At 42.9% G+C, this 13752-nt stretch overlaps 1 protein-coding gene across 3 annotated transcripts in view; it reads right to left on the minus strand.

Moving 5' to 3' along the window:
- Positions 1 to 13752, minus strand: part of LOC129696263 (sodium/potassium-transporting ATPase subunit beta-1-interacting protein 3) — a 415153-nt gene that overhangs the window by 175267 nt on the left and 226134 nt on the right. For all 3 annotated transcript variants that reach the window (XM_055633990.1, XM_055633991.1, XM_055633992.1), the window contains exon 3: positions 3547 to 3627. In XM_055633990.1, coding sequence (XP_055489965.1) covers positions 3547 to 3627 — 81 coding nt within the window. The remainder of the gene's footprint in view (positions 1 to 3546; positions 3628 to 13752) is intronic.

Here is a 13752-nt window from a genome sequence, read left to right on the forward strand (position 1 = left end):
CTATGGCATCAACTCTCATTTTCCTAAGCCCTAGCGTGTAGCCCCAACCTCTCCTTATTGAATAACTCCCATCCCATTCCCTGGAATACACTTGGTGAGTCTATGTGCTATTCTCTCTATTACAAGTATATCCTTCCTAAGTTAGAGAGATCAAACTTGACACAGCATTCCAGGTGCAGACTTATCGGAGCTCTCTCTAACTGCAGAAAGACATCTTCGTTACTCTTACTCAATTTCTCTTGGAATAACGTAAAGGGAACATTTATCTTATAATTGTTTGCAGTATCTGCATGCTATGTTTCAATTATTTATGAGTAACGATTCCAGGTGCCTCTCAATATCAACACTTTTCATTTTTTCACCATTAAAACAAATATAAAATAGAAAAGCACAAGAATGTATGTGATGAACATGATGCCAAGACCTTCTCCGATATACCTGCACATAATTCATATGCCTAACAAAAAGTCTCATTAATGCCCCTTTTGTTTGATTTTTGTATCAAAGCAGAAAACTTCAAAATTTTCAACGTTGCATTTCATCTCATATATTCACATAGCTTGTCTATGTACCATCTCTGTATCCTCCTGAACTCATGCAGCTACCCTGCTTGGAAACATCAACAAGTTTGAATATTTTACACTTTGTTTTCTCATCCAAATCATTCACATATATGATGAACAGCCAGGGTCCAATCAGATCCTTGCAGCACCTCACTCATTACAATCCAAAAGTGACCCATTTGTTGCGAACCAACCCACAGTCAATGCCAGTGAATCACCCCAACCCTAATCCCAAATTATGCGCAATAACCTCTTGTGCGACACTTTATTGAAAGGTTTCCAAACATGCAAATAGACTCTAGCCATCGTTTTTTTCCTTCTCTATTTCATAGAAACATAGAAAATAGGTGCAGATGTAGGCCATTCGGCCCTTCGAGCCCATTCAATATGATCATGGCTGATCATCCAACTCGGTATCCTGTACCTGCCTTCTCTCCATACCCCCTGATCCCTTTAGCCACAATGGTCACATCTAACCCCTTCTTAAATATAGCCAATGAACTGGCCTCAACTACCTTCTGTGACAGAGAATTCCAGAGATTCACCACTCTGTGTGAAAAATATTTTTCTCATCTCGGTCCTAAAAGATTTCCCCCTTATCCTTAAACTGTGACCCCTTGTTCTGGACTTCCCCAACATCGGGAACAATCTTCCTGCATCTAGCCTGTCCAACCCCTTAAGAATTGTAAGTTTCCATAAGATCCCCCCTCAATCTTCTAAATTCTGGTGAGATTTCATTGGGTACAACCACAAGATCCTCTCACAGATTTGTTAAACATGGTTTTGCCTTCTTAAATACATGCTGACTAATCTTTTTCCTCTTATTACTTTTAGAGTGGCATGTTACTACTTCCTTAATAGTCCATTTTAGCATTTTCCATTAACTCATATCCCATTACCTCATATCAAGATAACTGGTCTGTTTCCCATTTTTCTTCATCCCTATTTTTTTTTTTTTATTTGACACCCCCCAATCTTTGCAAACTATACTAGGCCCTACGGAATTTGGAAAGGTGAAAATCAGGACATGTAGCTTCTCCACTGCTAACTCATTCAAAACATTGAGACATGTGCCTTCATGTGCTTGGGGCTCATCAGCTTTTTCTACCACTTATTTCTCCAACACGAGAACATAGAACAGTCCAGCATACTTTTCATGTTCATAAGTGTTAGGAGCAGAATTAGGCCATTCAGACCATCAAGCCTACTCCGCCATTCAATCATGGCTAATCTATCTCTTCCTACTAACCTAGTCTTCTGCCTTCTCCCCATAACCCCTGACATTCGTAATTGCCCAGAGTAGGGAAATTGAGGACTACAGGACATAAGTTCAAAGTCAAGGGGAAAAAAAATTAATAGGAATCCGAGGGGTGACTTTTTCACACAAAGGGTGATGGGTGTATGGAACAAGGTGCCAGGTGGGGTAGTTGAGACTGGGACTATCCCAACGTTTAAGAAACAGTTAGACAGGTACATGGATCTGACAGGTTTGGAGGAATATGGACCAAGCACAGGCAGGTAGGACTAGTGTAGCTGGGACATTGTTGGCCAGTGTGGGTAAGTTGGGCTGAAGGGCCTGTTTCCACACTGCACCACTATATGACTCTATGACTTGGCCTCCACAGCCACAGCCTTCTGTGGCAATGGATTCCACAGATTCACCACCCTCTGACTAAAGAAATTCCACCTCATCTCCTTCCTAAAGGAACTTCCTTTAATTCTGAGGCTATGACCTCTGGTCCTTGACTCTCCCAATAGTGAAACATCCTCACCATATCCACTCTATCCTAGCCATTCTTACCTCAGTATGAATATTCTTTCACAGAAGGAATTAACTACAAAGAAAAATATTCCAATTATTTCCACATGGTCAAAATGAACTAACCAATCCCTCATTTGAAAGCTGCAAATGATATTTAACAGACATTTGAATCCACGACCACTGGAAATAGGTCACTACTCATTTTGTAACTGTATGAGATTTTTGTTTTAAATTGAGAACACGGTCAATACTAATATTGTTGCAAATCATGGCTTCAAAAATGTTTGTGGATTTGGATGAACGGCAATAGCCAACGATAAATGACATTCCCAATGTGCAATTAGTGGCAAGTTGAAGGAAATGTAACAAATTATAATGTTCATCGTGGATGATCAGATTCCAAATTTCAACTTGATCCAAATATCGATTGCTGCTAATCTCTTACACTCAGTAATGTCATCTGTTCATGAGGTGTCTTATTCATTTTCCTCTTGACTTGATCTGATGTCAGCTGGAAGTTGAACATATCCACTGAAATACTACCTCATAAATTATAATATATTTTGAGCCATCCATGATAATAATTATATTACCATTCTTTCAGGGTAAAAGCAGTGAACAAATCCATGTAAGTCTGGACAGGTTTATCACATTTACGAAACAAAGAGACGCAATTAGATGTCCAAAAATATAAAAAGTTTAATTCAAACACCCAAAAATATTTCACCTTAAACTTTCAGGTTTAGGATGCTTGATTCAATCAAGTAGATTCAAAAGAGAATTGTTGCAACAATTGAAGGCTGGTTAATTAGCCTGCAGACATTTTCCTCAGAGGATGCAGTTTACCTAATTACAGAGATTCTGAAACATCTTTTGTTCAATTGTTTTAGTTTTATTTTCTATGTCAGAGCAATAAAACCTGGAGTACAGAGACAAGTTTTGTTATAAAGACTAAAAGTGAATAAGAACATAAAAATTGGCATGACAGTAAATATATTGCAAGAAAGAGAATCACTACACAAGACTTTGGTTAGCTAAACTGTGTCATCCATTGAAAGGAAGCAAACAAAGGAGAAAGCAAATGACATATTAGGCATCTAACTAGAGGGAGAAGTTCCTGGGACTTAAATTTAAATGGATCACTCACTCCAAGACAATTATAAGCCAAGATATTTCCAGCCAACGTTGGCTACAATGCTTGTTGCAAAAGCTGGTCTTTACCTTTGAGAGTCCTCCAACCTCCAAATAGAAGCAGAAAATGAATACATTCCAGGCGACCCACAGGGCTGTCCAAATAGAGTACTAGACACAGAAGGAAAGAAAAATAGCTAAATCAATAATAAATAATACAGCAGAGTGAACACAGAATAGTGTGCCTTTGCCCTCCCCCACCAACTGTCCTGCTAACCTTAAGGAATTCAAGTCAATAACACAGAGGCTGCAAAAATAAACCAATAAACAAAGATTTATGCTTTGTCAAGTGTATGCTCAAAACAGTCCCATTTTTTTTGTAACGATGGCATGAGGGAAACGTTACTGTCATTGCTCATTGGGCAGCAGAGTCTCAGAGCAATAGAGTTGCTGCCTTAAGGCACCAGAGACTCGGGTTCGATCTTGACTATGGGTGTTGTCTGTATGGAGTTTGCCATTCTCCATGTGACTGCATGTGTTTTCTCTAGGTGCTCCAGTTTTCCCCTACACTCCAAAGACTTACAGGTTTGTAGGTTAATTGGCTTTGGTAAAAATTGTTCCTAGGGTATAGGATAGTGTTAATGTACAGGGTGATCGCTGGTCGAACATTTGTTCTATATCTTTCCACATCACTGTCTATATCTCTTGTATCCCTTTCCCCTGACTAGTCTGAAGAAGTGTCTTGACCCAAAACATCTCTCCAGAGATGCTGCCTGTCCCGCTGGGTTGCTCCAGCATTTTTCCTCTATTATGGATGAAGAATGCTTTTCTTGGAAGATAACCTTTTAATCTGAAGAACTATGAAGGCTACCTCTTGCTGATGTACAAACTTCCATAAACACTACATATCCCTAGTTAACCTGTCCAAATTACCATTCCATATGTGTGAATCTAATTAATCTGTTCAAATTTGGGAGTCATCTTAAATAAGCATTTTATTGATGGTAAACCCTACAACTGCTGGCATCAATGGTAGGAGGTATGAATGTTAAACTAGTTGATGGGGTGCTGATCAAGCAGGCACCTTTATCCTGGATGGTGTAGAGTTTCTTGCGAGTTGCTGGAGCAGTAAACAATATTATCGGAAGCAGTATGGAATTTGGCACGCATCAGTGCTTCTAGATGGCCGGAAAGCTCGTTTCTCCTGTGACTGTAATGTTTGGAAAGAATTGGGCAAGTGGATGGGTGTGTTACAGACCAAACATAGTGCCATGGAGGAGAAGCTTGTACAATATTGCAAAAGAAAATCATGTGGATGACAAAGCCTTTAACCCTTCTGTCAACCACATTTTCACTTACAAAGTTAGCATAATACAAGCAGCTACAATCATATCTCACATTAACTGACAGGAAGGGAAACTGCAATATTAGCTTTTGTTTTTAAATCTATGATAGTGTTTGAACTACAATCAGCTAACTTGTTATCAATCAACTGTGTTACACACTTTACATTTATATTTCACAATTAGGAAGAAGCAAAATTGGTTCATGAAATGAGGACCAACACTATTAATGTTTATTCTTGTGATAGTACCCTTGCTTTAAAGAGATCTTCTCAGCTTGAGTTATCAGGGCTCTCGATTAACTATTTTTCCCTGTTGTCAGCCGGGCAACCTTGGCAGCTTTTTAAGTTGCCAAATGACCGTTTAGGTGGTCATTTAAGATGGCTTGCATGACGCGTGCGATAATGTGCTCGGACGAAGTGCGTAGTTACCAGTCGGAATTATACCCAATGAAGCATTCACACATTATTTCTGCTTCAAATAAAGGCACAAACTAAACATATTCACCAATCAAGACATGATATATACCACAATGACATGCAGCAAAATTACAAGACAGTATCTCAACTCTTTTACACATTGCAATTAATGCAATTTCTATTAGTTCTTTCCACTTCCAAACAAAAATGTGGTTGGATTATTCAGCGTATGATCAACCTGTGTCAATAAATCCTGGACCATGGTAACATATGCGTACGTATAGTTGTGAATGTTGCTCATTAAATAACTACAGCACTGACACTCCATATTAAGAGCACTGATTTGCCGTTGAAATTAATTCTGTAATAACGTGTCAACGGCAGCAGTGACAATTGATCACTGCGGTTTTAATGTTTCCGTGTTCACAATTCAATTAATCCATCTTTATGGATTAAAACAAATAATGGGAATTAAAACACATTTGATTGCATTCCGTTATCAAACATAGTCAATGTTCGCTCTGAAGACATTTCCAGCACAATAGGATCAGGGAAGGGGGTGTGTGTGAATCAGTGCGGGGTGGATAGATGCCGGAGGGTGGGGGGGGGGGGGTGAGAAGGCAATCGGCGCGGAATAGATGGATTGAGGCAGGTGAATTAGTACGTGTTGGTTAGAGTATGTAAAATTGTGAGGGGAGAGCACGGGGGATGTCAGTGGTGTTGAATGGGGGGATCAGTACGGGATGGATGCGGGGAGGGTTTCAGTACAGTGTGGATCGGATAGTCTGCAGGATGAATGGGGGATCACTACAGGATGAATGAGGGGATCAGTACAGGATGAATGGGAGGGGGGGTCAGTACAGGATGAATGGGAGGGGGGGGTCAGTACAGGATGAAGGGGGGGTTCAGTACGGGATGAATGAGGGGATCAGTAAAGGATGAATGGGAGGGGGGGGTCAATACAGGATGAATGGGGGGATCAGTACGGGATGAATGTGGGTAGACAAAAGTGCTGGAGAAACTCAGCGGGTGAGGCAGCATCTATGGAGCGAAGGAAATAGGCAATGTTTCGGGTCGAGACCCTTCTTCAGACTGTACAAGAGGGAGAGAGAGAGAGAGAGAGAGGATGGGGGCGAGGTATGGAGGAAGAAGGGTCAGCGCTCCTCGGACAACATCGCCCCGCTGCCTTGGCCGTTGGGAACTCCTCGCCACTGCATCCCTCCTCCGCCAGCCAACAGCAAGGTGCGGGGCCAAGCGGTGCAGCTCAAAGATCCCATAACTATGGGATCTATGGTGCAGCTGCTTCAGAAGGGTCGGAGCGAATGACAGGTCCCGCACAGCGGCTCCATCACCTCTTCTCTCTCTTCCCGCCCCACCTTCCCCCCCCCCCCCCCCCCCCCCCGCTCACCCTGATAAGCAAAGATTATAGAGGAGCTTGCTGATAAGGGCCTCTGCTTGCAAATCTGTAACGGCGCTTTTAAAACAAAACCCTCCCGCACGCCGAGGCCTCCCCCTCCCTCCCTCCCTCCTCCCAGCCTCGGCGTGTGGGAGGGGTTTGTTTTAAAAGCGCCGTTAGCGGATTGCAAGCAGCGGCCGCTATCAGGGCGGGCGGGATGCGGGAGGAGGAGATGGAGCTGCTGTCGCTGTCATTCGCTCGGACCCTTCCTCACCCCGCACCTAGTATCGTTCCCACGCAATACAGCCATCCCCACCGACACAAAACGTTGCGTTCCTTTTCTCCAGAGATGCTGCCTGACCCGCGGAGTTACTCCAGTTTTTTGTGTCTGTCTTCGGTACAAACCAGTATCTGGTTGCCAAGCCGGGCAAAATGACTCGGTGTTTAGGTTGCCCGGCGGCGCTTTGAGTGGTCAGTGGCACCCGGGCAACCGTTAATTTCGAGCCCTGGTTATAGTGCATTCAGAAAGTATTCAGACCCCTTCACTTTTTCCACATTTAATGTTACAGCCTTATTCTAAAATGCATTAGAATTTTTTTATCATCAATTTACACACAATACCCCATAATAAAAAAGCGAAAATAGGTGTTTAGAAATTTTTGCAGAGTAATTGAAAGGAGATAACTGAATTATCACATTTACATAAGTATTCAGACCCTTTACTCAGTACTTTGTTGAAGCACCTTTGGCAGCGATTACAGCCTCATGTTTTCTTGGGTATGATGCTACAGCTATTTTCAGGTCCCTCCAGAGGTGTTTGATCGGGTTCAAGTCCAGGCTCTGGCTGGGCCACTCAAGGACATTTACAGACTTGTCACAAAGCCACTCCTGCGTTGTCTTGGCTGTGTGCCTGTTGGACGGTGAACCTCCACCCCAGTCCGAGGTCCAAAACACTCTGGAGCAGGTTTTCATCAAGGATCTCTCTGTACTTTGTTCCATTCATCTTTCCATCGATCCCGACTGATCTCCCAGTTCCTGCTGCTGAAAAACATCCCCACAGCATGATGCTGCCACCACCATGTTCATCACAGGCATGGTATTGGCCAGGTGATGAGCGATGCCTGATTTCCTTCAGACGTGACATTTGGCATCCAGGCCAAAGAGTTCAATATTGGATTAATTAGATCAGATAATCTCCCCCTCCCTGCTCCCCACCTCTCCCCCCCTCCCCCTCACCTCACACCCCCTCTCAGCATGCCCTCTCTCTCCCCCTCTCCCCCCCCCCTCCTCCCTCCCCTCTCTCTCCTCCCCCCTCTCTCTCTCTCTCCTCCTCCCCCTCTGTTTCCTCCATCCTCCCCCTTCCCTTCACTCTCTTCTCCTCTTTCCCCCCTCTCCTCCCCCCCTCTTCTTCTCCTTCCCCCCTCTCCCTCCCCCTCCCTCTCCCCCCCCCCTCCCCCCTCCTCCCCCCTCTCTCCCCTCCTCCCCTCCATCCTCTTCCCTCCACTCTCCCCCCCTGCTCCCCATCTCTCCCCCCCTCACCCCCCTCTCAGCACCCCCTCTCTCTCCCCCCTCACTATGATCCTCTCTCTCTCCTACCCTCCTCCCCCACCTTTCCACCGTCAACCACCCTTCCTCTTCTCCTCCTCTCCACCCCCCTCTCCCTCTTGCCCCTCTCTCTGTGTCTCTGTCTCTCTCTGTGTCTCTGCCCCTTCTCTCTCTGCCCTCACTCTCTACCCCCCCCCCGCCTCTGCCTCGCCCCCCCCCCCCCCCCCCCCCCCCCCCCCCCCCCTCTCTCTAGATGTGACTTCAAGTTGGAGGCTATATGTCAGTAGATAGTGTGGTTATGGGGTAAAAGGAGCAAACTAATAATATTAATAAGGGGGGTAATTAGCGTGAGTGCGGGGGGGGGAGATAGTTAGTGTGCGTGACGCTGCATGCGCCCCCCCCCCCCACAACCGCACTTGGTCTAGTTCCTATAAAGATGGTGAAGTTAGTGATTCCTTTCAAATCTTGCTACAGAAATTAGATATAGGCGTGTGCCTTTTGACCATGATAGAAAATCCAGGTATCTCAACAGAGGAAAAGGATTAAATTATTAGAGTGATTGCATCGGTTTCCTCCCATATCCAAAATAAGTGCAGGTTTGTAGGTTAATTGCCTCTGTAAAATTGCTCCTAGTGTGTAAGTGTGATAACATATAACTAGTGTGAACGGTTTAATTTAGTTCTAGTTAACAGTTTAGTTTAGAGATACAGGGTGGGAACAGGCCCTTCGGCCCATTGAGTCACCCATATACTAGTGCTATCCTGAACACAATTTACAGAAACCAATTAACCTGCAAACCTGCATGGACCACCTATACGATCACAGGGAGAACGTACACACTCCATACACTCAGCACCTGTAGTGAGGATCAAAGCCAGGTCTCTGGCTCAGTAAGGCAACAACTCTACCCTGCGCCACTGTGCCGACCATTTATCAATGGTTGCTGTGGACTCCATGAGCCTGCTTCCTTGCTATATCCTTCAATTCAATTCAAAATTCAATCCAGTCTGTGGATTATGCCCATTATATTGAAATTTCTATCAACTATTCCCTTTTGCACTTTTATGAATAACAAATTAAAAGTGAAGCACTAACCAGATTTATGAAAGCGGTTTGTATTGGAAAAAGCTAGAAGAATCAACTTCTACCTTCTTTCAATTTTGGGTGAGTACAACCTTCTTCTAAATCACATTGTGAACATAAACATCTTACCCTTTGAGAAACATCTTGCTTCTAGACCCTGATATCACCTGCTGCTTGTTGACAGAATTGTAAATAACAGCTGAATTATTTGTTCCATAGCATGGATGTAATGGTGCTTATCAGGTAAAGAAAACTGAAAATAAATAGAATGAGGAGATGTTGTGTGTTAAAGAGGGCATGGGTGGAGTATGACTCACTGAATAAAATGTCCTAAGCTGAAGATCCATTGCCACAGAGCGCAGAGGCAGGACATAATGATGGTGCTCATGATCACAAGAGATACGGTTTACTCTCCATACCATCTGGTCAACAAAACCTTCTGTGATGATCAACCATATGCAACAATCTGCTAGTGGCAGTTCAGGTCACAGTTGCGCTCAACATTTCAACAAGCAGACCTGTAAAAACACCCACAGGGATATCTCAGGATTCAGTTGTTGTCCTAGTCACTGCATCACTAAGCAGGTAATTCAGCTCATCTTTCACTACATATTCACCTGGGATCATCTGTATGGTCTGAGAAAAACCTCCAACAAACAGACCCGCTGTCTGGCCCACTGATTTACTCCACAACCCTGTGTCCTTTTGTTAGACCTCTTCTTGTCTCCCACGCATTACTCTGCAAATTGGAACATTACTGCACTCAAGTGTGGGTAGCCACAGAGATTATGCAACAAGGATGGGATGGAAAATAAAATCAAGTGTCCAAAAGTAACAAAGTTGTCAATTGCATCAAAAAACTGAAAGGTTATGGCAGTAGAGCAAGTCACAATAACCTCGGTGTAGAGATGGTATTGATTTATTCATGGAAGAAATAATGGGCAAGGCATGGTTATTGAGTATAAACCTGTTAACTGTTAAAGCAAAAACAGTATGCAATGACAGCTCTGATCCAACTTTGCTCTTGTTAAAACCTTAATGTTCATGATAAAATACAACTCCTTCAGTTCTTACATAAAATATATGAAATGTTCTTCAGGATGAACAACATTGTTGAAAATGAGGGCAAGGACAAAACTGACTGCTCAAAGAAGAAATCCAGATGAAAGCATTAAAAATGTCATAATGACAACCCGAGACATATGTCACTGAGCAGACCTCCTGGTGCCGTAGGAGAGAAAAGGTATTTCATTTCATGAAAATGTAGAGTGATTATAGAATCACTTTAATCCAGCATCCAAGATCACAGATTGTTGTAAACTTGGGAACAGAAGCCAATGGTCAGGTACGACCAGGGAGCTAAGTCTAAGTCATGTGTGTGAGTTTAGCATGCAAAGAATTGGAATGATGGGGAAGTCTGCCACCATTCAATATAGAAAAGCCAGTTTAGACAGTGAGATAATTCAACTGATAAAGAAAGAGCACAGTCACAGTGTGCAAGACCAGACCTAGGATGACAGGCCAGAATACCGTCAACCAGGTCCTTGCAAGGGCAACATTTGGAACAGAAAACCATGGGGGATAAGCTTGTGCAATATTGAAGCAAATGGGCAAGTTGAAGAGCAATTTTAAATATTACATACACCAATAATAGGAAATTGAGTGATTTTAAAATTAGTGTAAGTATATGAAAGGTTTGGGAATACAAATATTGATATAAAGGTACAGACTGTGTAAAGTATGTACTTCTGGGTAAAGTTGTTAGGAATCTGTCAAAGTGACTTTATAACACATTGTTACTTAATTTAAATACAATTTCAAGCAAGTCACTGAAATCCCTCGGTGTGATACAGTATTGAGCTTCCCATCACGTTCAACAGTGAAGCTGCCAATTGTAGTAGTTGATTTCCCTTAAACCAAGTCTATTAGGAAAGGACTGGCCCAAAGAATTAAAACTGAATTGGAAGGAAATGTCTATAAAAACCATTCTTCCAATTTTTAATTCATTAGGCAATATGCAAGTGTGTTCAAAGGGTCACATATTGACATTAAGGTGAATAAAGCTTTAAAGCCCACAAAAAAAGCCAATATCCTAACACAGTATGTAGAAACAAAGAATTGCAGATGTTGGATTATACCAAAGATAGACACAAAGTGCTGGAGTAATTCAGCAAGTCAGGCTGTATCTCTGGAGAAAAAGGTTATGTGATGTTTTGTGTCATAGAGTCATAGAGTGATACAGTGTGGAAACAGGCCCTTCAGCCCAACTTGCCCACAACGGCCAACATGTCCCAGCTACATTAGTCCCACATGCCTGCTTTTCATCCATATTGCTCCAAACCTGTCCAATCCATGTACCTGTCTAACTGTTTCTTAAACTTTGGGATAGTCCCAGCCTCCTCTGGCAGCTTCTTCTGTACATCCACCACTCTTTGTGTGAAAATGTTACCCCTCAGATTCCTATTAAACCTTTTACTCTTTACCTTAAACCTATGCCCTCTGGTCCTCAATGCACCTACTCTGGGCAAGAGACAGTGCATCTACCCGATCTATTCCTCTCATGATTTTATACACCTCGATAAGATCACTCCTCATCCAACTGTGCTCCAAGGAATAGAGTCCCAGCCTACTCAACCTCTACCTATAGCTCAGACCCTCTAGTCCTGGCAACATTCTTGTAAATCTTCTCTGTACCCTTTCCAGCTTGACAACATATTTCCTATAACATGGTGCCCAGAACTGAACACAATACTCTAAATGCAGTCTCACAAACGTCTTATGCACCTGTAACATGGCCTCCCAAATTCTATACTCAATACTCTGACTGATGAAGGCCAATGTGGGAGCTATCTTCAAACTGAAAGTAGGTGAGGTGGGGAGATGAAGAGCTGGAGGTGAGAAAAGACCAGGAACAATCAGGGCCAGCCACGAATGACCTCAGGCCTGGTAAGTACACAATGTCTGGAGAAGGGTTTCGGCCCTAAACGTTGCTTATTTCCTTCGCTCCATAGATGCTGCTGCACCCGCTGAGTTTCTCCAGCTTTTTTGTGTACCTTTGATTTTCCAGCATCTGCAGTTCCTTCTTAAACACTCTGGTAAGTACATTATTGGCTATATGAGGTTGTGATCAAGAGGGAAACAATGTGGAGAACTGTGGAACTGGTAAAACGGCTAGGATGGAGTAAGGTGGGAGGGAAAAGGGGACGAGGGGGAAGTAGAAGTTACTTAAAATGAGAGAATTAATTGTTCAACAGTATGTTGATCAAAACCCTACAAAGTTAATAGATAGTAATGTCTAAAAATATTGTGATGCCTAAAGCAACCAAAACTGTTTGACCATACAGGGATTATAATGTAACCCTCGAAAAAGCTTGACATTGAACCGTAATCATGGCTCATGGCTCAGGATCTGTCCAGCAAATTGGCACAGGTCAAAGTGGTCGGCACAGTCCAATATAATGCCAGCTCTGTTGAATCTCACCACACATTTCTGCACACAATACTACTGCATCAAATATTGAGTGACTCTTGCAGTTGAGAGAAGGAAGAACAGAAGAAATGCAATCTGTGTGCAAGTCTCAGTAATGAGAATATCCTTGTGTAAAGCTATCCTGTGAATCCCAAGGCTTGGAAAAGGGCGGGGGGTTGTTGTGGACAATGGCTACTACCTTTGATTTTACACACTAACAAAATGTGAAAAAGGGGTGATTGGAAATCATACAGGTGCTTCCCAGGTCACATAGGATTCCATTCTCATGAACTACTTTGAAATTTGCAAATACAGTGCCGAAACAGGCTCTTTGGCCCACTGAGTCTGCGCCGACCAGCGATCTCTTCTACACACTAGGGACAATTAATATTGTTACCAAAGACAACTAACCTACAAACCTGCACGTCTTTGAAGTGTGGGAGGAAACTGAAGCACCCGCAGAAAACCCACACGGTCACAGTCAGGACATTAGTGAACCAGATGAGTTTTTAATGACAATTTAGTAGTTTTGCATTTCATTGTGATTTTTCTTTAATTTCTAAGTTTATCTAATTACTTGAATTGAAATTCCCTGGATTCTACGGTGAGTTTCAACCTCATGTATCTGGGTTAATGGATATAAAGTCTAGTTGCCAGTTTAGTGACTCAACTGCCTGTCCTCTCTGTCATTTGATTGAATTTACTATGCAGCAATATAAAGACTCATTTGCTGACACTACACTGGCAATGAGTTTGGAATATTGCTACTGGGGACATACAAAGCAGCTGAAGCCAGCAGAGTTTGATGTTGGGGAGTGAAAACGTGAAATAGGTCTTTTAATAGCTGGCTTCCCCAGTGAGATCCTACATGGTTTTGAAAGGTTCAGGGTGAGGAAATGCTAGTGTTTGTATTTTGGATCAGTGCAATGTGTTTTATTTGCACTTGCTGTGGGTATGTAGAAAATATGTCTCTTTTTGTGAGTACTAACCCATGACAAGCAGACAAGTTTCTATACATCCTGGGTGCCTTTTGGAATAATT

Source organism: Leucoraja erinacea, chromosome 4 (genome assembly GCF_028641065.1).
Source record: "Leucoraja erinacea ecotype New England chromosome 4, Leri_hhj_1, whole genome shotgun sequence".
Lineage (NCBI taxonomy): Eukaryota > Metazoa > Chordata > Chondrichthyes > Rajiformes > Rajidae > Leucoraja > Leucoraja erinaceus.